General features: G+C 45.9%; 1 protein-coding gene across 1 annotated transcript; it reads left to right on the plus strand.

Annotated features, from left to right (window-relative positions):
• The first annotated feature begins 1,916 nt into the window (after positions 1 to 1,916).
• Positions 1,917 to 25,507, plus strand: LOC139351725 (alpha-tectorin-like). Its single transcript, XM_070993730.1, has 14 exons — positions 1,917 to 2,064; positions 17,023 to 17,226; positions 19,677 to 19,809; positions 20,879 to 21,119; positions 21,343 to 21,499; positions 21,677 to 21,767; positions 22,090 to 22,152; positions 22,400 to 22,602; positions 22,909 to 23,040; positions 23,447 to 23,634; positions 23,908 to 24,059; positions 24,138 to 24,374; positions 24,513 to 24,669; positions 25,415 to 25,507. The coding sequence occupies exons 1-14, from the start codon at positions 1,917 to 1,919 to the stop codon at positions 25,505 to 25,507; spliced, it is 2,199 nt and encodes a 732-aa protein (XP_070849831.1).
• Positions 25,508 to 25,973: the final 466 nt, after the last annotated feature.

The following is a 25,973-nucleotide window of genomic DNA, read 5'->3' on the forward strand; positions in this document are numbered from 1 at the left end:
CCTCTGGAGAGATGTAAGCAGTGATCACGATGGCGGACGTGAACTCCAGAGGCTAATAATAAGGGCGCATCCTCACAGCTAGCAGCTCAATGTCCAGCTACAGAAACGTCCCTTACGATAACGGTAACATGTCCGGGATTACACCACTTCTCATTCACAAACAGTGCAATGCCTCCTCCCTTCTTCTGACCACTCCGAGCCACGTCTCTGTGCGCCTGCACACAGCTGAAGAAACCGGGTACCACCACGCTCCAGTCTGGAACGTCTGAATGCAACCACGACTCAGTGAAGGCCATAAGGCTGCACTGTTGGTATTCCAACTGAGTCCTGACCAGCATGATTAGCTCGTCTGTCTTACTTGCTAAGGAAACTCACGTTCCCTGTAATGATCACCAGAGCGGATGGTCTGTATATCTGTGCCTTCGCCCTCCGTTTGAGTCTGGCTCTGCAGCCCCGACGTCGTCTCTTCATCTTGTCCAGGACTACAATCCTCTCTCTGGGCAGCAGTGTGGGTGTACACAACGCGATCAGCTGCTCGCATGTGTAGGCAATGCCACTCCCCTCTGTGCGGCCCTCCACTACAAAGAGTGTAAAAAGTGACAGAAAAGCAACCAAAACAGTTAGAAAACCAAGAACACAGTTAAGAAGTAGACATTAAAAGAAACGGTAAAACACACTAAATGAACAAAAATGAAGGAAAACGACGGAGCTACTGCAACAGGCTGCCACTTAACACAGCGCCGTCTTGCTTTATTAACTTTTTGGACAAAAGTGGAGCTCTGTGCCACAGAAGAAGCAGATTTATCAGGCTGTGACACATAATACTTGTTCTTATCCTACTACCCCACTCGAACACTGCGTTCCCAGAATGCATTTCTACTTATGGTTCCTAAAGTCTCAAAAAGCAGAACAGGAGTCAGAGCATTTAGCTATCAAGCTCCTCTCCTGTGGAACCATCTTCCAGTCTTTGTCCAGGAGGCAGACACTGTCTCTACATTTAAGAGCCGTCTTAAAACTTTCCTTTTTGATAAAGCTTATAGTTAGGGCTGGCTCAGGCTGGTCCTGGACCAGCCCCTAGTTATGCTGCTACAGGATTAGACTGTCGGGGGACATCCAAAGATACACCGAGCTCCTCTGTCCTTCTGTCCCTCTCCATCTGCACGCTCTCATGTCCTACCACGGCGTGTTACTAACTGAGCTCCTTCCCCGGAGTCTCTGTGCTTGGTCGTCTTGCAGGTTCCCATGGACAGTGTCTGAATCTGGATTGTGGATTTCAGCTGCGTCTCCTGCCTTGGCCCTGCCTGACATCCACTGCAACTGCTACTGCTGTTATTCCATCCACTGTCGTTCTTACTGTGACTGCATTTGTGTCTGTCTCTGTCTGTCTTTCTCTCTTTCTCCGACTGCATCTCTGTCTGTCTCACTCTCTCTGTCTCACTCTCTCACCCAACCAAATTAAATGCTGATGGGATCATATCCTTAAATTTAGCTCCAGCACTATCAGATAGGAGTCTGCTATAAGAATAGTAGTCTGGTAATACGAATTTAAAAGTTATTAAATGACGGTCCGATAAAAGAGGATTCTGTAAGGAGACTATTAAGTCTTCAATTTCAATGCCATATGTCAGAACAAGGTCAAGGGTGTGGTTAAAACAGTGAGTAGGTTCATATTGACAGAAGCCAACTGAGTCTAATACTGTGATAAGCGCAGTGGTGAATTAATAATTGTATTGGTGAATAAGTGAATTCTGCGTCCTTGCCTCTTTTACATGGTTGAAATCAAGTGTTGACGGGCCCAAATGGCCTCCTGGGTAGGATGCACATTCATGGGTCCAGCTTCTGGTTCGTCTGGTGGGGGAAATATGCTGCTCTGGCAGTGGTATGGCGTGCTTTTGTGCCACATTGTGGAGGACACAATGCGGCACACCATCTCCGGACTGTACAGCAGTACACCCCCAGTCCTGTCCAGGCAGTGCCACCGTCCCTTCAGCAGACTGATTGTCCTCTCAACGACTGTGGGAATGGAGGTCATTGTACCTCCACTTTTGGTCAGTCTGAGGGTTGGTGAGAGGGCTCATCAGCCAGCTCTTAAGTGGGTAGCCACAGTTACCTGGGGTCAATTGAAAGCAGACAAAGTAAACTGGATTTACAGCTTCCATTCCTTAATTTTTTACACTGCTTACATGGATCACAAACTATTGTTGCAAATGAGTGCAGAAGTGCGTCGGGGAAAAGGTGAGACTGATTAAGACATTTCACACACTACACACCGGCTTATTAACATGAGTACTTAGCAAACAGAGACAATCAGGGGCTTGTTGGAAAGATCTTAAGCTGCAGTTTAACCAGCAACAAACAGCAAGTCACTAACTTTAACCACTGACTAGTAATGATGCTGTGAAGATGGGATAGAATTTGGGGGCGCACATGCTGAATGCGCATCACAGGGATTAATATTAGGACAATTACACGAATAAATTCACTGACCAAGAAGCCACCCATCACACACAGTGCCAGCTTGTAGTCTGTTCCCAACCATGCTGTTACTCAGAATGTATGAATCGTGCGTTGAACCAGGCCACCTCGCCACGATGTTGATTAACTGCATTTGTGCATCACATAGGATCTGTACACAGAGATCGAATGAAAATGTTTCCTGTTGACATATATAAGGGTCATTCTTCAACTATGGTCAAATTTGGTCTCAAAAATTTTTGAAAATCAAACACATATTTTAGGTAATATTTTGATATGTTTTGCTTATCCATTATGTGTAGAAATACATTCTGGTAGCTGTTGTGATGTAATTATATAGATAATATATATTTTTTCTTATTTTAGTCGAACATTCAGGGGAAAGCATCATTTCCATCACACCACAAACAATGTGTTTTACAAACAAAATTATTTACAGGAGTCATGTTTTCAAAACATTTCATGAAATTTCACACATAAATGATCCCAAATATATAAATATATTTATTTTCAGGATTGTAAGGACAATATTTTTCCATTATTAAGATGACAAACACCTTTAAACCCTTTTACTGAAGTCTTTCAATGAAACAACAAACATGAGTTTTCCAATCCCAGATATGAATTGCAGCCATAGCTGCATAATTTTCAAAAATACAAAATATTATTAGTGTGACTGTGTTATTTTTATAATTTTTTTTTTTTTTACAAATGTGTCATGTGATGGAAAAGACAGCATGTGTTGGAAATGACACGTGACAACCAACATCGCTGAACAAAGTTCACTTTTATTATTAAAACAAAATAACATCAGTCTTAACAGTCTGGTTACAGCTGGGTTCAGTGTTTTAAGGTATGGGAGTACGGTGTTGAGATGAGCCCAGATGGCTGATGGGTCGTGGCGCATTGATGAACTAATAGAACAGAGAGATATCACCCCAGTTTTGGTGTGGGCCACACTTGTATGGAGAGTGGCTTGTTGATGGGAATCACCAAAATGGACTGCTTGCATCTCATTTCCATATTTACACAGATAGTTTTCTGCAAAATCAATTTGCGAGACCATCTCATCCCCTCTCATATTTTCTTTCAGGGCCCTCAGAGCAGAATACTGATGTTTGATGCTGAAGATGTGTTTTCCCATCTTTTTTTTATGTTGTTCTGAAAAATCTTCCAGCAGTGTCTGTACAGTCCCACTGACTTTTTCCTTTGCTGTGAGATGAACTTTAAACTTTTCTTTTGTTCCATCTTTTTTGGTCTTCTCCCTCTCTTCAACCTTGCTTCTCCATTCAAACCACTAGGTTTGCTCTCCTGCATCAAAGTCAGAGGTCAGCAGTTCTTTATCCTTGCAGTCAGGGCACTCCCTGTACATGCACTCCTTTGTTGCATTTGTGCATGCCACAGACTCCATTAGGTCACTGAGTTTTGCACTTTTTATTACTTTGTGATAAAACAGTCTGTCTGCCATAAACTGGAGGTTTGCATGTATTTTACAGAGGCATGTGTCTCTGTCCTTGATTGTTGGTTTAATAATCCAGAAAGGTCGCCTTTTGCAAAACTCGCTGTGAGAGACTGCAACTTCAGGATGCTCCATTTTAAACTTCTGGTGAAGTGTTCTCATGGACTCAACTAGGAAGTGTTTTTGCATTTTTTTTCTTGCTCTTTGTAACTGTCTCCTTCTTTCCTGTTGTTATCCTACTGTTATCATCACGTTCCAGGAAAGATATTATTTTTTTCTCCACTTCTTTGCTGATTTTGTTGCATTGAATTTGTCGGGTGTACTGGAGTTTGGTAGCCCTTGTTTTGTTAGGTGAAAACCCAAACTCCTTTCTGGCAAAGCCGAGCAGGCGGTATTTCTTCAGGAGTTTACCAGCCACAACTTTAGAGATCACTTGTCGGTCTTTAGCAGTGTGCATATTTTGATATTTCTTTTTTATCTGTGAAATAATTGTGTTCTGAAACAGAAGAGTTCTTCTTAAATCTTTTGTTCTTTGCTTCATCTGTTGTTTGGTTTTGAGCTTTGGTGAGCTGACTATTTCCATTTTCTTCTTAAGTCTGTCACATCTTTTCTTGTATTTCTCCACCTTCCGTAAAGAATCCTCAAGCTTAACAGTAGTTGCATAAAGGTCTCTGTAAACCTTTGCCCTATTCTTTGCAACCCTTTTCCTCCCTCTTCTCTGTGCACACGAGATGACACGACACGTTATGTGCAGGAAGTTGAGGTGTTTCAGGTGGGTCAGTGGAGCTGGAGTTGGTAGGTGAGACTGGGTGAACAACCATGTCTTCTGGTGACTGTGGGGGTGTTGATCGAGCCATAAAATTCTCAACTGCAGCTAATCTTTTCAACTTCTTGCGTCTGTTTTGTTGAGAAGTTCTCCATTGTCTTCGTACTTTTCTTTTCTCTCTGTGTGTCAATTCTGTCACAGATTTGACAACCCCTTGCTCTTTTTTCCTCAGGTATCTTTCTCTGTCTCTTTTTAAAAACTCATTGTATTTAACTGGATCTGATTTAAGTCTTTCTCTGTATGCCTTCGATCTCTCTGCTGTGGTCTTTCGTGCCATCCTAAAAGAACAGGTGTCACATTTAAGTAACTATTCTATTCTTGTAGTTTATGTATTGAATTGAATGTATGAATTAGTTGATCAAGTGTTTTGTGGGATTATTTAAGTTAATATTATATTAGCTTGATATAAGCCAAATAAAAAGCATTCATAACACCAGCATTGTCATTTTCCATCCATGTTGTGGAAATGACAATGTGTCACATTTTTTCAAAAATCTCATGTTGTATTAGCATGCTAATCTCTGTTTTAAAGCTAGCATTAAATATATACAAAATACACAATATGAAATGTTATTATGCAGTGTGCATATTCACATAATTTTGGACCATTACAGTATAAATACAACAATAATAGAAGAATTTGAATTGTGATTTTCTCAACCTCTCATTTAAACATATCAGTACTTGTTTGTTTCTAACATTTACACACAAATTAAATGCATACAAATTATAGAACTTTTAGAACCTTGCTGTCAAAGTCAAAAGTCAAACTGAATAAAAGCACAAAAATATTTAAATACATGATTTCTATATCGCTGCACGGTGGCGCAGCAGGTAGTGCACGTGCCTCACAGCAAGAAGGTCGCAGGTTCGATTCCCGGGTTGGGCCTTTCTGTGTGAAGTTTGCATGTTCTTCCCGTGCATGCGTGGCTTCTCTCCGGCTTCCTCCCACAGACCAAAAACATGCTCATTAGGTTAATTGGTGACTCTAAATTGCCCCTAGGTGTGAGTGTGAGCGTGAATGGTGTGTGTATGTGCCCTGCGATCGGCTGGCGACCGGTCCAGGGTGTACCCCGCCTCCCGCCCATTGACAGCCGAGATAGGCTCCGGCCCCCCCGTGACCCCGAAAGGGATAAGCGGCATAGAAAATGGATGGATGGATGATTTCTATATCCATCCATCCATCCATTATCTTCCGCTTATCCGGGGCCGGGTTGCGGGGGGAGCAGTCTGAGCAGGGACGCCCAGACTTCCCTCTCCCCGGACACTTCCTCCAACTCTTCCGGGGGGATCCCGAGGCGTTCCCAGGCCAGCCGAGTGACGTAGTCACCCCAGCGTGTCCTGGGTCTTCCCCGGGGCCTCCTCCCAGTGGGACATGCCTGGAACACCTCCCTAGGGAGGCGTCCAGGGGGCATCCGATAGAGATGCCCGAGCCACCTCAGCTGACTCCTCTCGATGCGGAGGAGCAGCGACTCTACTCTGAGCTCCTCCCGGGTGACAGAGCTCCTCACCCTATCTCTAAGGGAGCGCTCCGCCACCCTGCGGAGGAAACTCATTTCAGCCGCTTGTATCCGGGACCTCGTTCTTTCGGTCATGACCCAAAGTTCATGACCATAGGTGAGGGTAGGAACGTAGATTGACCAGTAAATCGAGAGCTTCGCCTTTCGGCTCAGCTCCTTCTTTACCACGACAGACCGATACAGCGACCGCATTACTGCAGCCGCTGCACCGATCCGCCTGTCAATCTCACGTTCCATCCTTCCCTCACTCGTAAACAGGATCCCAAGATACTTAAACTCCTCCACTTGAGGCAGGAACTCTCCTCCAACCTGAAGGGAGCAAGCCACCTTTTTCCGGTCGAGAACCATGGCCTCGGACTTGGAGGTGCTAACTCTCATCCCAGCTGCTTCACACTCGGCTGCGAACCGCCCCAGCGCATGTTGAAGGTCCTGGCTCGAGGAAGCCAACAAGACAACATCATCCGCGAAAAGCAGAGACGAAATCTGCCGGCCCCCGAACCGAACCCCCTCCGGCCCCTGGCTGCGCCTAGAAATCCTGTCCATAAAAATGATGAACAGAACCGGTGACATAGGGCAGCCCTGCCGGAGTCCAACATGCACTGGGAACAGGTCCGACTTACTGCCGGCAATGCGGACCAAGCTCCTGCTCCGGTTGTACAGGGACTGTACAGCCCTCAACAGAGGGCCTCCAACCCCATACTCCTGGAGCACCTCCCACAGAATGACGCGAGGGACACGGTCGAATGCCTTCTCCAAGTCCACGAAGCACATGTGGACTGTTTGGGCAAACTCCCATGAACCCTCAAGCACCCTGTGGAGGGTATAGAGCTGGTCCAGTGTTCCACGGCCAGGACGAAAACCGCATTGTTCCTCTTGAATCCGGGGTTCGACTATCGGCCGGATTCTCCTCTCCAGTACCCTGGAATAGACTTTACCAGGGAGGCTGAGGAGTGTGATCCCCCGATAGTTGGAACACACCCTCCGGTCCCCCTTTTTAAAAAGAGGGACCACCACCCCAGTCTGCCAGTCCAGAGGCACTGTCCCCGTCTGCCACGCGATGCTGCAGAGGCGTGTCAACCAAGACAGTCCTACAACATCCAGAGACTTGAGGTACTCAGGGCGGATCTCATCCACCCCCGGCGCTTTGCCACCGAGGAGCTTGCGAACTGCCTCAGTGACTTCAGCCCCGGTGATGAATGAATCGACCTCCAAGTCCCCAGTCTCTGCTTCCTCTACGGAAGACATGACAGAGGGATTGAGGAGATCCTCGAAGTATTCCTTCCACCGCCCGACAATATCCCCAGTCGAGGTCAACAGCTCCCCACCTCCACTGTAAACAGTGTTGACAGAAAGCTGCTTCCCCCTCCTGAGGCGCCGAACGGTTTGCCAGAATTTCCTCGAGGCCAACCGGTAGTCCTCCTCCATGGCCTCCCCGAACTCCTCCCAGACCCGAGTTTTTGCTTCTACAACCGCCCGAGCTGCCGCACGCTTGGTCTGCCGGTACCCATCAGCTGCCTCAGGAGTCCTATGAGCCAACCAGGCCCGATAGGACTCCTTCTTCAGCTTGACGGCATCCCTTACTTCCGGTGTCCACCACCGGGTTCGGGGGTTGCCGCCACGACAGGCACCGCCGACTTTACGGCCACAGCTATGGACGGCTGCATCAACAATGGAAGTGGAGAACATGGTCCATTCGGACTCAATGTCTCCAACCTCCCTCGGGATCTGGTTGAAGCTCTCCCGGAGGTGGGAGTTGAAAACTTCCCTGACAGCGGGTTCCGCCAGACGTTCCCAACAGACCCTCACGGTACGTTTGGGTCTGCCAAGTCTGTCCCGCTTCTTCCCCTGCCAGCGAATCCAACTCACCACCAGGTGGTGATCAGTTGACAGCTCAGCCCCTCTCTTTACCCGAGTGTCCAAGACATACCGCCGAAGGTCAGATGATACGACTACAAAGTCGATCATTGACCTCCGGCCTAGGGTGTCCTGGTGCCACGTGCACTGATGGACACCCTTATGCTCGAACATGGTGTTCGTTATGGACAAACTGTGACTAGCACAGAAATCCAATAACAGAACACCACTCGGGTTCAGATCGGGGAGGCCGTTCCTCCCAATCACTCCCCTCCAGGTGTCACTGTCGCTGCCCACGTGAGCATTGAAGTCTCCCAGCAGAACAATGGAGTCCCCGGTTGGAGCACTTTCCAGTACCCCTCCCAGGGACTCCAAGAAGGCCGGGTACTCTACGCTACTGTTCGGCCCGTAGGCCGAAACAATAGTGAGAGACCTATCCCCAACCCGAAGGCGCAGGGAAGCGACCCTCTCGCTCAGCGGGGAGAACTCCAACACATGGCGGCTGAGCTGGGGGGCTATAAGCAAGCCCACACCAGCTCGCCGCCTCTCACCGCGGGCAACTCCAGAGTAGAAGAGAGTCCAGCCTCTCTCAAGGAGTTGGGTTCCCGAGCCCAGACTGTGCGTGGAGGTGAGCCCGACTATCTCTAGCCGGTACCGCTCAACCTCCCGCACTAGCTCAGGCTCTTTCCCCCACAGTGAGGTGACATTCCATGTCCCCATAGCCAGAGTCGTTGTCCAGGATTTGGGTCGTCGGGGCCCCCGCCCACGACTGCTACCCATTCCACATAGCACCGGCCCCTTCTGATCCTTCCTGCGGGTGGTGGGCCTACGGGAAGGCGGGCCCACGTCGCTCCTTCGGGCTGTGCCCGGCCGGGTCCCGTGGGCAAAGACCCGGCCACCAGGCGCTCGCCTGCGAGCCCCAACCCCAGGCCTGGCTCCAGGGCGGGGCCCCGGTGACGCCAATCCGGGCGACGTACGCTTCCTTGCTTTAATTTCTTTCATAAGGGGCTTCTTGAACTGCTCTTAGTCTGACCCGTCACCTAGAACCTGTTTGCCTTGGGAGACCCTACCAGGGGCATTAAGCCCCGGACAACATAGCCTCTAGGATCATTCGGGTACTCAAACTCCTCCACCACGATAAGGTGGCAGTTCAAGGAGGAGGATTTCTATATCATTTAGGTATTTTTTACTTTATTAATTTAGCACTAGGAATAATACAGGGCAGATTATGAATGGATTAAATTCATGGCTATACAGTACAATTTTTGAAAAGGTATGAAATGTCATATCAGCAGCAGCCTCCCCACCAACCCCCTCAACAGAAGCTGTTTAATGTACCCCATCAGGTAAAACAGAGACGAATGTTGCTTTGCACTGGCCTCTAACAGATATGTGAGGTGTGGATGATGATATGGTATGTTGTGATTCCATGTTACATTCTTTATGAATATGGGTTGCTACCATTCAACCGGTTATATTGCAAGGTATGTTTCAATATGGTGTTTCAAATTCGTGCGCCGTGTGCCCCCTTTTAGCTTTGAGCACCTGCCCCTCCAAAGGTCTCTGCACGGCCCTGCCCCGGTCGCAGGAACCCCATTGTGGTCGGCACCTGTATGGGCACAGGCAGCGCATGGCTCCTCGCTGTGTTGCGCTCCAAGGCCGGCCGCAGCTCTGCGCACAGTTCAGGAGGATTGCCTTCAGGAACCTAAAGCGGCTGATGAGCCAGCTGTCATCATGTGCCAGTAAATCCTCTCTGTCTCTGAACACATGCTCTCTTCACATTGCACCATTTGCAATATCTTCTAATTCTGCTAAAGCAGCCATAGTTTTTAACTGTATTTGTTGCACCACTTTGCGCATGCTTTTATATCCACTATGTAATTGCAGACACGTAGGTGTGTTAATTGTTCATCAGTGTTAATTGTTCATGTGTCTCTGATGTGCACATCCCAGCATCACCTCTAATGTCGCCAAAGGATCAACAGCTGTAGAAACGGGCGTACGCCAGCCATGCAGTTGGAGTGAGGCACCGCACATTTCCTCGGTCATTTCGCACTTGATACATCTGAACTTTGCCGTGAAAAAGAGCGTACGCCACGTTTTTGTGTGAATGCACCCTTTGCACATGAGGCGCCAGGAGAGCAGTCGACTATAACAAATAGAACTGGCTGCACTGTTTTCCAGTTTTCATGAGAAACAGACAGAACAAGGCTTTCAAATGAATTATAGTCGAGTTTAAGTTTAGGGTTGATCAAAAGGCTTGAGTCAAAAATGGCTGCAACTCCACCTCTTCGGCCGCTGCCTCGAGGAATGTGAGTATTAATATGGCTCAGAGAGTTGCTTCATTTAGGCTCACATACTCTTCAGGACACAGCCAGGTTTCATTCAGACAAAATAAATCAATATTATGGTCTGATATCAACTCATTTACTAAAACAGCTTGAGAGGACAGAGATCTGATGTTAAGCAGTCCACATTTAATTCTCCTATCTTGTTGTACTATTGCAGTGGTTTTTTTTATTTATTTTTATGTTTAACTCCTCTTCTCTGTACTTTTGGTTTACTTAGTTTACGTGGTCGGGGGGCAGACACAGTCTCTATGGAGCGTTGGGTGGGTAACTGCTCTAATGGAGGCGCAGAGAAGCGTGTAGGACTGCAGCTCTGCCTCCTGGTCTCAGCTCTGAGTTGTCAGGGGTTAGATTCATAAAGGAAATCGGTTAGAAGTTGCCTCATGTTCGAATGTTGACCTAATGACTAAATAGAGTCCACCTGTGTGTAATCTTACCTCAGTACAAATGCTGTTTTGCAAAGAAGAATGGGCAAAAAAAAAAAAAAATCAGTCTCTAGACGTGCAAAGATGACAGAGACATACCCTAGAAGACTTGCAACTGTAATTGCAGCAAAAGAGCCGTATTGACTCAGGGGGGCTGAATACTTTTGCACACCGCACTTTGCTTTTATACTTTTGGGGATTTCAGTAACATTGATTAAAAGACAAAACAGATATTTGGAGATAGAAAGAGGTTTATAGAGCAAACCTTCGTAAACATAATGGATTCTTCCATGACTGGAAAAATAACCAAGAAGGTGTTATGTGGATTCAAGTAAATAGAGTATATTCAATATCAATGTCTGAACTTCATGAAGGTAATTACTTGTGAAAGCAGTTGGATTGGCTGCTGTTCTTGTTGGCTTTTTTATTTCTTTTATACTGCTTGCACTTATAAAGAAGGCTTTTTTGACTGATAATGTTTGTCCTTTGGAGGGCAGCGTTGAGCTGAATGTTACCACACTTGAGAGCAAAAGTCATTTACGGCTGGGTGTGCGACACTCATGGTTCCTGATGGCGCTGCAACAGCTGCTGCTCTGCACCATATGCAGCTTTCCAGGCTTGACCCAGCTGTGTAGGCATTGTAATGGACCCCAGCGACAGCCACAGCACACCCGCAGACTGTCCACAGGAGACGATGGACAGAAACTGCTGACAAATAACTAATAAACATTATCACACACTCCACAAGACAGAAGACCACCATCCACATGGACACTTAGGCTGAATCCCATTTCACCCCTTGGCCCTCCCCCTTGGCCCTACCCCTCCGTTTTGCGCGTTCACGTGGAGGGGTAGGGGTGTCCCAATTCCCATTATGACGGAGGGGTAGGGGGAAGTGGTAGGGCTATGTACCCCTCCAAACGGAGGGGTACGACAGATTTCTCAAAATGCCTCACAAGACCGGTATTTTCTCCATGAACGAAGTTTTAAAATGTACGAAAACCACTTTATTGTCTATTTTAACGTTGTTTCAATGTGTAGTGGTCATTTTCCTCGTAAAAAAACCCCCCGAAAAAAATCGATAGTAGTCAAGGCTTCAGTTACGTGTTACCGTTGCCAGCCTGAATGCCACTAGCGGTGCTCTGTGGGCAGCCTGATAATCTGCAGTGATAACGTTATCAATAATAACTTTGGCAACCTCGCTGCTGGTATTCAGTTACATTGACAGCGTTGTGGGATACAACATGCAGGAATGTCATACACAAATCGAATGTGACGGTAGCATTAGCTTGTCTCATCTGCCTACGTAAGAGGCAGCGGCGACTACTGATGACGTACGCGATTGTCGAAGGGGTGTCCCAATTCGGAGGGGTTGACTTTCGGCCCTACCCCTTAGCACTCCGTTTCAAGGGGCAAGGGACAAGGGGTAAGGCTAAGGGGTAGGGGTAGAAAAGAGAGATGGGATTCACCCTTAGTCTACGTTTACACTCAGGGAAAACGCATGTTTTCACGCGGTGTGGCCTCTCGTTGACACGCAAACTGGAAACGATCATAAAACTCTGGACAAAGTGGAGATTTCTGATGGCAGTTATGGTTATGATGGCGCTCAATGGCGTATTTATCCAAGTTTATGTAAACGACAACATTGTTGAAAATGATGTTGTGTGCACGATGTTATTTTTGAAGACGGAGGAGCCAAAATAGCCAAATACCCTGCTACGTGTAAATGTAGCCTTAATACGTATACACACAGGCAGAAAAGGCTTCAACACTCACTACGTTTACATGCAGTCAAGTACCCCTTTCATAACTGGAATATCAGCAATAACCCGCACGGCCATGTAAACACCAATAACCCTTTGAAAAACCAGAGCATGCTCATATTCCGGTTTTGTAAACCCGAATATCACCCCCGGGTTACTCCTTTCCTAAGCTGAATTTTTTGTCATGTATACGCCTATTGGAAAATCCCCATGAACAGAACATTAATTTGTGTTCTGCGCATGTTCTATTCGCAAGGAATCTTGGTCTTTTGAGTGCAGCTAGCACGGACATGGATGGCACAGCTTCAGCTCCATTTCCTATTTCTTCATGTTCTCACCTTCCATGAATGAAGAAAGTGAGACAGAAAAGTGGTGGTGGGTCAGCCCCAGCACCAAAGCGCAAACGAAGGCGACTGCTACGGCAGTTATTGTTGTTTTTGGATACAGGAAGAAGAAGCTGAATTGATGCGCATTGTGTCATGACGTTCTCGAGCATCGACACGTTGCCCATGCGTCACTGTTTCGATGGGGATTTCCCAATTGATTACCCCTGATTGCTCACGCATGTAAACTAAACTAAACTAAAGTTCGACAGCCAGATTAAAGCTGTGGTAAAAACCAGCTTCTTCCAGCTAAGACAACTTGCTAAAATTAAACCCTTTCTGCACAGACAGCACTTTGAAACAGTAATACATGCCTTTGTAACCACTCGGCTTGATTACTGCAATGCACTTTACATGGGGGTCAGCGGGTCCTCCATTGCACGTCTGCAACTAGTGCAGAATGCAGCTGCACGTCTCTTAACTGGCACTCGAAAGTCTGAGCACATTACACCGATTTTAGCTTCACTTCACTGGCTACCCGTCCATTTTAGAATTCATTTTAAAATTCTTTTTTTGCTTTTAAAGCCCAAAATGGCCTTGCCCCAGTGTACCTCTCTGAGCTTCTGCACCCTTACGCACCTACTCGATCCCTCAGGTCAGCTGACCAGCTGCTCCTGAGGGTTCCCAAAACAAGGCGGAAGCTCAGAGGGGACCGAGCGTTTGCTACTGCCGCCCCTAAGCTTTGGAATGAACTGCCGTTGCACATCAGGCAGTCCTCTTCCGTGGCCACTTTTAAATCTCTTCTTAAAACGCACCTCTTTTCCTTGGCTTTTAACACCACCTAGACTGTTTATTTTATGTGCACAGGTTTTTTACCCTTTATTTATTATGTTTTCTGTTTCAATGTCTATTTTATTGTTTATTTTATTGTTTTTTTTTGTTTGTTTGTTTGTTTTTTAATGTACAGCACTTTGGAAACCTTGAGTTTATTTAAACTGTGCTTTATAAATAAAGATGGATTGGATTGGATTGGATGTAAACAGGTTATTCCGAATGTTTCAGAAACCAGAATATTGACTGCATGTAAATGTCGTGACTATCACCTGCACCTGTAACCAGGAGAGGATGAACAGAACACTGGTAGAGTCAAGTGTGTGTGCTGATTAAATGGCTGCAGATTGGAGTCACACCCAGACACACCTGCATCCCATCAGCCCATACCCATCACACACACACACACACACACACACACACACACACACACACACACACACACACACACACACACACACAAAGCCAATAATACCACTAAATATACAAATATTATATAATATTAATTCAGTTAACTGGCCTGTATTGACTGCTCTTGTCTTCCTTATGTTGTTTTATCAGTGTTTTGTCTTTGAGTCTAAATTAAAAAAAGAAAAGCATGATGCCTCACCCACATACATGACCTTATTTAAGCTCACTGCTGTGAGAACACTTGAGCCTGGAGGGGAAACTCCACGTCAGCAGATGTACAGGAACATTTCAAAGTACTTGTGCAGTTACATTCCACTAAAAGTGTCTGCTGGCTTTCATCCAGTCTTCAGGAGATGACTTCAAACACTGTAGGGCTGGGACAGAGTCAGCATGAGGTGGAGGAGTCTGACTCAGTGACAGTCTTACACAGCTCAATTAATGAAATACAGGTGAATTTTTCCATCTGTTTTATAGATGTGTGAATATCAATGCAAGTTCTTCACAGATTGATGCAGGAACTGTGGATGTGTGATTTAGAATGATATTTTAAAGTTCCCAGCATGCTCTGCAATAAAGTAATCAAGTAATCTTTTCTGACCAGACGTACTGCTTTGTTATAGACACTCATGGCTTCTTTGTATTTTTCACTCTGAACTGTGAGCCCAGTTTTCCTCCGTTGTCTTTCAGCTACTCAGATGATGACAGATACTCAAATGATGAAGGTCAATGTCATTACACACCAACTGTGTAGAAAACAAGACCTGGATGACCTCCAACTTTTTGTTACTAAAGACGGACAAAACTGAAGTAATAGTACTTGACCCTAAACACCTTAGAAACACATCATCTAATGGATATAGCAACTATCGATGGCAATGCACTGGCCTCTGGCACCACTGTAAGGAATTATCTTCTCTTTTATCTTTGATCAGGATATGTCCTTTAGCTCCAAGTTAAAATCAATTTCAAGGACTGCCTTTTACAGCTCATATTGTAAAAATCAGGTACATCTTGTCTCAAAATGATGAAGAAAAACCCGTATCATGTACTGTTTTGACCGATGCCCAGGACGCCCGACTATGCCGACAGAGCCAAGCATGAGGATGCTGAATGTCATTAACAACGACATTAATAATAAAATTACACAGAGTACCTTTAATGTTGCACTCCATATTTTACACAAGCTGCCTGATGCGAATACTGAAGGTGGTTGAAAACTATTATTAGTTGTTAAGGAGGTGACTGGTGAACCCAAGTGCAGACACACCCACAGACAGGTATGAGATTTCAGGTTTTTAATTGCAAAGGAATGGGTGGCAGAGCCAAGCAGGTCCAGAACACACCACTCGGATGCTGTGAAGGCCTGAGTACCAAAAACACAACACAGCAGCTGAGTCCCCAGACATGTTGTGGTTGAAGAGTAAAACAGCTGATTTTTACAAAGTCACAAACAGTCGGTCTTTGTTGGTCATTTTTCAGTCTACAGGGTAGAACCCAAAATACTTCCAATCACTCCAGTGTCACGATTAGCCAATCAGTAAAGCTTTTTGACCCCCTCCATTTTTATTGATTGGTTGATAGGTCAATAGGGCATGTATAGGTCAAGCTAATAGTCAAATTTTAGTTTCTTAAAATTAACCAAATGTGAAAAACCTTCAAATTCCATTTCATTTTTGTTGACACAAGTTTGAATTTCAAATAAAAAGTGACAGCTCTATCCCAGTTTGTCCTGCACTCCTTTGTGCTTTTGTTTTGCTGCATCCATGAAACAATGAACAAACCTTCAAACAAACCTCTGAATGCGTTTTTCTATTTCGCCACTGTCGCCAAGTGCTTGCTCATGGGGGAATTGTTGGTTCTCTGTAGATAAAGAGCTTGGTCTGTACCAGCTCTATATGGAAAGTGTCCTGAGACAACTTCTGTTGTGATTTGGCGCTATACAAATAAAATTGAAATTGAATATTGAAATTGAAATTATAATGAACACTTACAAAGCACAGACTGCACTCACACGTCACCCCTGCACGAAAAGACTCAGCTCAGCTCTGATGACACAACCTATCAATGTATTTTAAGCTGACATCTGCTGTGTCGTTGGTATGTACTGTAATTAACAAGTTGTTTTTTTCATACATGTGTTCCTTAAAGCACAACCACACCTTCAGCCAGGAGCATTGGGTTCATTGTTACTGAGCTATCTGTCTGTGGTTACTGCAGTTCACCAGCTCACACAACCACAGACTGTTTGAGTATAAAGAGGAAAACTCCCATCCAGTATGCTGACTGTGTGGCCAGATTGCCTGTTTTCCATCCACTTGGGCAGTTTTGGGTTGGGTTGTGTCGCGCAGACGGACAGGATTTCAGAAAAGAAAACAGTGGTATCAGATCAGCTGCAGCAGAAAGCCTGAGTTTTAGGTACCAGATTCAGTGGGAATAGTTGGATCAGTGCATCCCAAAGAAGTGTATCTAGAATCGATCCATAGAGGTTTATGTGGATGTGCAGACCCCCAGCTTTGTCTGTAGCTTTTTCACACACACCTGAGAAGAGGCCACCATCAATGTCCATGGACTAGCTGATCTAAATCATCTGTGGACATGATTTCCATTAATTCCAGCTGTGTTGATGAGGTGGTAAGAATCTGACTGTCACTATCTGACAATTACTAATTCATATTTCTGTAACACTTTGTATGAAGCCAATGACTACATTGAGATTTCCCTCCATCTGTCTTCATCTTCTTCACTGTCTTTTGTCTTTTCGCGCTTCCTATTGGGCTGTGTGAAAAGGTGCAGTCGACGAGTTTGAGGAGCGATCAGCACAGGTGTCACTCCACCCCCGCCACACCTGCTCTGCCCTCCTGGGTGTGAACACCTGTGAGCATGCACATAAAAAGAGAGGGAGCGAGAGAGAGAGCAGCATCTTCCACGGAGAGACGAATCAGAATCATCAGAGACCTTCATCTTCCTCATCCACCATCAAACCTCCAGAGGGTGAGACAACCTGCACACTCCTCGTCTGTCTCTTCTTCTCTATTGTTGAACTGTGGGAACCTGCTCAAAGCTTTTCACACTTTTCTGACATTTTAGAAACCAAACAACCAACAACACAATTTGCAGATTAATTGATGATGAAAAAATTGTTTGTTGCAGCCTCGAGGATGAGATCAGATGTGATGTCATTGTTCTGCTGCAAAAGCTGAGCAGCTGTTTAAAATAAAGTCTTTCACAGCGACTGAATACTGCAGCATTTAGACCAATCACAGACAGACAGGGTTTGTCCGGTCAGGGAAAAACCTGGAGAAGTCATGGAAGTGTCATGGAAATACACATTTGTACAGCATGAATCCTGTTCAAGATGTCCATCTGTGTGTCTTCCAGCTCTCTGCCAGCTGATTGGCCGCCTCCATCATGCTCCGCCTCCTGCTCTTCCTGTCTGCTCTCATTGGGCTGCTGCCTGGTAAGCACACGCACTCGTGTTGAAACTCCACCCACAAGACGAGTTGAGGGAGTTCAGTAGAAGCAACATGAAAGAAGAGCAAACGATCTGAGAACGAAGAGCAGAATGACTTTAAGTCCGTCAGTAACTGTAAGAGCTGATCATCTGCCAGATGTGCAGAAATGTTGCTGACATCTTTGTTTCTAAGAAGAAGCAGGAACTGATGAGGAGATAAGAAGACTTTTGATTGACTGATAAACAAACAAACAAACGCTGTTTTATTCCTTCATGAAGTCGACATTTGAATCCTTCTCTGCTGTCCAACCAGCTCACAGACAGTTCTGACCTCTCATGTGTCTCCATCGTCTTCAGGTGCTGAGCAGCAATATACTGATTCTGCAACGATCGACATCAGCAATTGTCCCATCACATATTATGGGGTGCAGTACACATCATTGTCTGTAAGTAGGATGGAGCCTGATGCTGGAGAATATGTCTCTTTGTTCCATCTAGTGTCTCATTAAAGTCCAGTGCAGTGACACTGAATGTCTGAACATGAACTGATGGAGCATCCTGAAGCAGAGTGAGAGCTCTGACTGAAACCTCCACAACTCTCTGAGTCAAAGTTACGTTGGCTCTTTGGAGAAAAGGGATTTTGTTGATTCACTTGTTGCGTCTCTCTGATTTCAACAGGTCACTGCCACGAGTGATTCGGTCACAGCCTGTTTCGACAGCGATGGACTGGATTGTATTGTTGGACCTGCATTCTCTGGTAACAGTTTTTCTGTGACCGTCATGACTGAGGATGAAAGAGAACACCATCAGAATTTGGCAACTATTAGCACCACGCTAGAATGCACTGTGGAGTTGAGCGGATTTATAACTATGTTTCAAGTGAGTGTTGTTCAGTGTCATGACTTAATAAAATTGAAGGAAATTGTCAAGATCTTTTAAAAAAGCTCATGGAAGAAATTTCCTGTCAGTGACAGAAACTCTTCTGTTGACTCTTTCCAGACTTTTGTGAGAATAAGTAGCTTTGGCAGCCAAGCAGCTGTGAAGTTGGAAACATCCGAGATGAGCTCATTTGTGAGTATTAATTCCATCTGTGTGTGTGTGTGTGTGTGTGTGTGTGTGTGTGTGTGTGTGTGTGTGTGTGTGTGTGTGTGTGTGTGTGTGTGTGTGTGTGTGTGTGTGTGTGTGTGTAGGATTTGAACATTTGTGACTCTGGTGACTCCTAGTGGTGGTATGAAGAAAGACACTTGGAGAAACCAATGCACACTGCTTCCCCATCAGCCCTCACCCTCCCAAAGTGACCCAGTGACACAGACATGAAAGGACTGAAGGAAACACACTGACTGCACCAGTTTTCATCAGAGCTGTTTGATTTCTCCTCAACAATGTCTGATACCAGAATCATTTCAACATGCTATAATCACATCCAAACTCTACACAGCGTCCATGCAGCCATGTGAACGCAGCTTCCCCAGTCTGAGTCCAGACCAGGACCTTTGTTGCAGATCAACCCCATCTCATTTCTACTGTCAGTTATTCACATGAAGACAAACATGGAGGCAAAAACACTTGAAGAAATCTGCTCACAGTTACTTTTGACTCTGCAGTTGAACAAAGATAAGACAACACGTCATGTTTAGTTTGACAAGTGGACAAGACAGTGTCATTGTTCAGTCTGTTTGCATCATGTATGAATTCATCATCTCTGCTCTGTGATCGTAACATTGGTTTGTTTGTTGCCGTCTAGAACTTTGACTTCAAGGTCAATGGTAGCTCAGTCGAGACAGCGGGTTTGAATAGCATTAGTCCTACCTATCAAGACATCAGCGGATGCAGACAGTCAGGTTGGGAAATCCACTGGATCCAAAAATCTATTTTGACTCCCTTAAAAACTAAACTCTTCTATTAATATGTTGCTGTCTTTTGTTTTTGCTGACAGTCTGTAAACTGAAAAGTGAACGATGACATTTTAACCTGATTCTTCACTTTGCAGGTGTTCTGTATTTCTATGATGACGAGGTCAGTTCTGATCCAGACACCTGCTCCTCTGAAATCTGTGGTGAATACGCAACCATCCAGCCGAAAGATAAATGTGACTCCCTGGAACGTTGTCTTGGCAACAACAGGTAATTATGTGTGCTTCATGTTTACAAGAAAGAGCTGTGATGATACAAGAACTTGATGAGGACTTTCCTAAAACATTATTCATTCAGGGCCTTACGCTGTCTGTTCAGACTTGACAGCAGGAAGCTTTTAATGTGAAGCAGCAGCAGAAGGAAATGTTGGGTTTTCATCAGCAGTAACTCAATTCAGCTCAAATGCAGCTCTGATAGGAGCAAAGAGATAAACAATGAGGCTGAAATCTGTGAGAGAAAAGCAAGAGCAGAAACATCTATGTATTATGTTTCAGAGATATCTACTGAAGTATGCTAACCATCTAGCCTGGGTCCATCCCATCTCGTAAGACCACTTTGTGCCTCAAGAGGGATTAGTCTGATAGTAAAGCTCAGGCCTCTGGAGGTGGGCGCTGACTGATGGCTGACCTCCCTTTCGCTCCTCTGCCACTTCATGTGTTCACTGCTTGTTTGTTTCTTACATGTTGCACCTTCTGAGATGAGATTTAGATCCGATGGAGACATGAGAAGTTTCCCCATTTGGTCCTGCTACCAAGCAGAACTACAACAGTGTGGGTCGGTGCAGTTATCCTCCACTGTGAGGCTGCAGTGCAAAACTCCTTCATCACTGCACCTTGCCACTAAAGGCAGACTATACCGAGGCCACGGCAAAACGCTGCCTGACCCCCAGCCAGTTTGAAAGCAGCTGGCACTTTATCTGCATCAGGGCTTTGAGGTTTGAACACAGCACAGTTTCATTAACTGTGATGTTGATACTGAAATCAAAAGGTCGTGCAGTGTGATACTGGAGACAGTTCCATCACAACAGGAAGACATGTCCCTGGAATACTGGTCCAGGGAGTCCTTCAAGTCACTGCTGTTGGCTGATGTGAGCCAGGCCTGTGAAAACATGACAATCAAATATTACGTAGATAAATGCCTCAATGACGACATGAACATGAACACATGAAGACTTCACTCCTGCAGTTTGTTTGTTTGAGGGCCCCCTGGTGGTCGCGGCCCTCGGCAGCAGCTCCTGCTGATGGTGTTTGTTGTTTCTGTCCTTCTGTGCCTCCATCAGCTGCATTCTTGACCCCATCTGCACTGTGAGCGGCCCCGCTGTCATCGACTTTCACGGTCGTCTTAACGATGTCCAGGATCGGTGTGCATACACTCTGCTGTCGGGTTCGACAGTCTCTCGCATCACTGTGGTGGGGTATTTCCGGGAACGCCGTCGTAGAGATGTGAGCTTTTTGGACAGTGTGACACTGCAACTGGACGGAGACGATGATGTTCACCTGGAACAAGGGGGGATAGTTAAGGTAAGCTACCTACAGCCACCGTCATGTCAGTGTGGACTTTGATCCCAAATCCTCGTCTCATCCTCTGCTGTGTCAGCTCTCATCTTTCTTCTTGGTGACATGAGAAGCAGTTATTTTAATGCTGGTGAACTCGGTGGTTGCTGCAGTGAAAACAGCCTGTTTGTGTGTGTTTGTGATGATTGAACCTTTTTTTCCTCCACTTTGTCTCTCTGCTGTGGTGCAGCTGGGAAACACAACGCAGACCATCAACGGCTCGACTGTGCTGTCAGACGGTGTGGAGGTCTCTGAGGACCAAACTGGAGTCACTGCTGTGAAGACAATCGGCAGCAACACTGTTTCTGTCTTCTTTGATGGCAACACTGCACAGATCTTCCTTCAAGGTACAGAAAGTAAAATCCGAGCACTCACCACACGGGATACAACGACCAACTGTGGTGCCCAGCACTCGTTTGGGGCATGAGGAATGTGAACTAAGCTGTATTTTGGTGAGTTGCCATGTTCATCCAGTTTGAGCGTTGATGCTGATCTGACCCATATTCTGTCTTTCACTTGTCCAGGACCTAGTGGACAAGGTCCACAAGTTGATGGTTTGTGTGCCAACTCCACGTCTGTGAATGATCAGAGGATTCCTGACAACAGTATCCTCGAGTAAGACGTTGATCACAGTGTTTCAGTGGACGTTGTACTTTGTTTTTGAAATTCAGTCCCCTAACACTCCTTCACTTGTCTGGAAAGTCAGTTTTTATGTTTTGCTCGATTCTGTTGATCTCACAACAATGACCATCTCCACAACTTGAATTTTAAATTATCTGGACACATCTTGAAAAAGATGAAGGTTCCTTTGACTTGTGGACTGAAGCAAAGACACAAAGCTCATGTGTGTCTGTAACACTCAGAAAGTGTGTTTGTGTGTATCTGAACAGTGAGAGCAGGTATCAGTCCTGACTTTGTGTTGCGTGTCGCCCCCTAGCTGTGAGGTGCTGTACAATGACACTGCTGACAGTTCGATCAACTGCACCGAGATGACTGAACAGTAAGCAGATGAAACAAACTCTCTGTGTTATAGTTTCATGTGTGTGCTAAATGTCATGTTACATCACATGTTTAATGTCATTTGGGGAACAGAACTGATCAAATTTTGTGTGAACAGAAATCTGCGTGACATGAAGCTTCAGCAGCTGTTCCATGTTTAGGTTTATTCCCAGTTACAAAAGGTAACACAGCACTGATTGGACGTCATCCTTCATCTCTCTTTCTGTCTCTTCACATCTGTGGAACAGCTGTAATCTCCTGAATGACACGTCCTTCACCACCTGTCACAACCACATCGATCCAGCCCCCTACATAGACGCCTGCATGGACACTTTGTGCAGATACCCTGCTGTGGACGGTCTCAACTGTCAGTTCCTGGATGCCTACGCCAGAGACTGCAGCCTGCGCATCAACGACACAGTGGACAGCTGGAGGTCAATGGCCGGCTGCTGTAAGACTTCTCTCACTTCAGATCAATTCATCAATGCAGCAAAAACATGAACATTAACAGTTAAATATGATGATCTGTCTGAATTTACATTTAAATAGAAGAAAAAATGTTTTGTCTGACTTTTTTGAGTTAAACTTCACAGTGATTTTTTCTATGGAACAATGCTGGAGATCGACGGCAAACCAAGTGAACTCCACAATATTCTTGAAAGAAAACAGTCTTTTTTTTTGTTTTTGCAGAGTTATGACAACACTGTTTTTTGTCAATGTTATTCTTTACATGTGTCCCTCTCTGTCTGTCTTTCAGCCCCCCCTCAGCCCCTCTGTCAGGGAAGGATCTGCAGTGATCATGAGTTCTGTGCAGAGACGCTCAGCGGTGAAATCGGCTGCTTCTGTCGGGCCGTTTTTGCCTTCCCGTACAAATCCAATGACACTTTGGGTACGACAGCTGCGACACGACAACATGACTGACTCGTGCAGAGTCCTGATCCTCAGAGGATGGAGGGTTTTCTCACAGGGACACTTGTTTCACACAGCTGAGCTGTTGTGGAGCTGATGATAACTGACCTTCAGCACTCACTTTGACTGAATGTTTGTTATCAGGAGCACAGATGAGACTTCATTAACTCAGCTCTTCTTTCACCCTCGTGTCTTTTTCACTCTGATGGTATCAAACCACAAAAACTGGTAGTTTGCTTCTGAATGAAAGAACAGACAAAGGTCACCAAAGCAGGATTGAATGCTTTGACTTGTTTTTGTCCCTCATGTTGTAAGTGTCTGTCCGGTCTGTCCTCTCTGACATGGTCTTGTATTCGTCTCCCTCGTCTGTCCTGCTGGACATTCAGGTGACCCGACGGTCTGCGAGGAGAACTCAGCTTCACTTACTCTGGTCGGGTGTCTCCTGGAGGAGAAAGGCATCGACTACACAACCTTACACCTCAATGACCAGAACTGCACAGGTCAGATGGATGAGGAGGACCACATGGTGACCTTCAGCTTCAACAGCAACGACACCTGTGGGACGGAGGTCACGGTGGGTTCTCCATCACGTCTTTACTCTCAACCAGCAGCCAAATGTCTTTCAGCACTCTGCTGAGCTTCTCCTGCTCTCCTCTAGTTTGGGATCTTTCTGTGGGTTGGGCTTCAGCTCTGACCTCCTTGGTTTCTAGTGATGATGGTCATCTATGAAGCTTATTCTAGCCAGTCAACACCTCACAAATGTCACATTTTAAGGCTGAATGTAAAGAGTTGTGATGAATTTGTGAGGAACTTGTGCCGTAACGTCTGAATCTCCATCACCCTGCAGTCCAACAACAGCCTGCTGATCTACATGAACACCATCACAGCCCTGAACAGCCCCTCTGACAACATCACTCGCCAGGACCGAGTCGACATCGACTTCTCCTGCTTCTATGCTCAGCCAGACGTCAAGAATATGACCTTCAGAATCAAAGACAGGTGAGTGGAGGCTGTTATCTCTGTGTTGTGAAGAGGTTTGTGAGTATAAGACAGCTGAAGTGTGTTTGTTCTCTGCAGCCCTGTGATCCAGCAGTTCACATCTGGAACTTGGAATTACACTCTGACCATGAAAGCCTACACCGACGCCAGACATACAGAAGCTGTGGACTCCAATACTGAAGTCCAGCTGAACCAGAAGATCTGGGTGGTGCTGGAGACTGATGGGCTGGATGACGGTCTGGTCGCCGTGGTGACGGACTCCTGCTGGGTAACCAACCAGGTTGGGAGTCTGAGATACAACCTGATCAAAGATGGGTGAGATGAACACAGAGGTGGTAGCTGCTCGCTGCTGTTCCAATGAATCAGAAGCAGGGACTCGTTAATAAGTGTGTTTTTGACTCCTGAAGACAAAGTGTGCTCTGATGTGATGAGTGTTTAACTGTTTGTGAGCAGCTGTGCCAACGACCAGACGGTGGATGTGGAGAGAAACGGAGAGGGAACGTCCGACTTCTTCTCCTTCAACATGTTCCAGTTCACTAGGAGCTCTGGTGACGTCGACCTGCACTGCAAACTCCACCTGTGCGCCACCCTGAACCAGACCTGCACCCCGGTACGCCTCCCAAACACACCACACACACACTGATGAAACCAGCTGCTCCTCTCTGGACAACAGTTAGAACAGGGTGTCTGCCGGCCTGCTGGTTAACACACGTACCGCAATCTGTGATGGCAGCGTCCCCGGGTCGATTCCAGCTCAGGACGTTCATTCCACGTCACTGCCCCTCTCTGGTTCCTCGTTTCCTGTCACCTGTATATTTTCCTCTTCAGAATAAATGCATAAAATGCCCCAAACAATCTTGATTAATAGCAGTTAGAGGAGCAGTTTACAGATGTGTCAGACTGCTGCTGAGCTTCCATCACCTCCACCAGAGACCGTCTGCTTCCTGTTGCTTTGTTCACTCTTCTCGTCCTGACCTGCTTCACATGAACGCCGTCACTCTCAAACACTCTCTGCTGCCGTAGCCAAATCTGGATCATCCAGAAACAGTTGATGGCTTTTCTTCAGTTGTTCTCCAGAAATGACAGCTGCCATCAGCCAATCAGAGTGTCTGTCAGTCACTGTGTGTATTCAGACTTACATTTCTAAATACTTTCTCCCATTAAAATAAGAAACGTGAAGGCTTGACAGAGGAGTACTTTCTGCTCATTGTTCCAGTGTTAAACATGTAGATGTTCAAACTGAAGGACACAAAAGGTGAGATGTTTGCTCTCAGCAGCATCGCTCGACCATGAATGGATCAGTGTTGATCTTCCAAAGTCTGGACTTCATCTCTCTGTCTGTCTTGAACTTCCAGGACTGTGGCGGAGCTTCACGGAGACGCAGATCTGCCACGCTGCAATATGAAGATGAAGCCCCAGCCTTCATCACCATGACCTGGACTAATTAGGTAAGACACGACTCTGCTGCTGACTGCTGACATCAGAGCAATATGCACTGATCTATGAATGCATGAGTGAGTCTTTCAGTGTCTGTTGAGGACAGCTGCTTCAGGCTGTGAAAGTGTGTCAGAAGTTTCTCCATCAGTTGATGAAACCCTGCAGCCACCTGAAGGTAGCAGGACACACATGATGAATGATCTGCAGCCAGAGTGCTGTGCCAGTACTTCAGTGCCAAAGCCCGTATAGGTCGTCAGTGCACTTGGCTGAAATGAAACTGTGTTTAGCTTCATTCCCTGAAATCAATCCCAGCCTGCTACAGAACAACCACAAACACTTTTACACACATCAGACTGGTGGTTATACCTCAGCATTCTGCCTGTTAGTGTGGGAGACATGGGATTACTGGAGCTCATGACTGAATGGAAGAGGAAGGAAGAACCATGACACGAGTGATGTTTGATGACCTGATGTTGA

The sequence above is a fragment of the Chaetodon trifascialis genome, chromosome 23, assembly GCF_039877785.1.
Source record: "Chaetodon trifascialis isolate fChaTrf1 chromosome 23, fChaTrf1.hap1, whole genome shotgun sequence".
NCBI lineage: Eukaryota > Metazoa > Chordata > Actinopteri > Chaetodontiformes > Chaetodontidae > Chaetodon > Chaetodon trifascialis.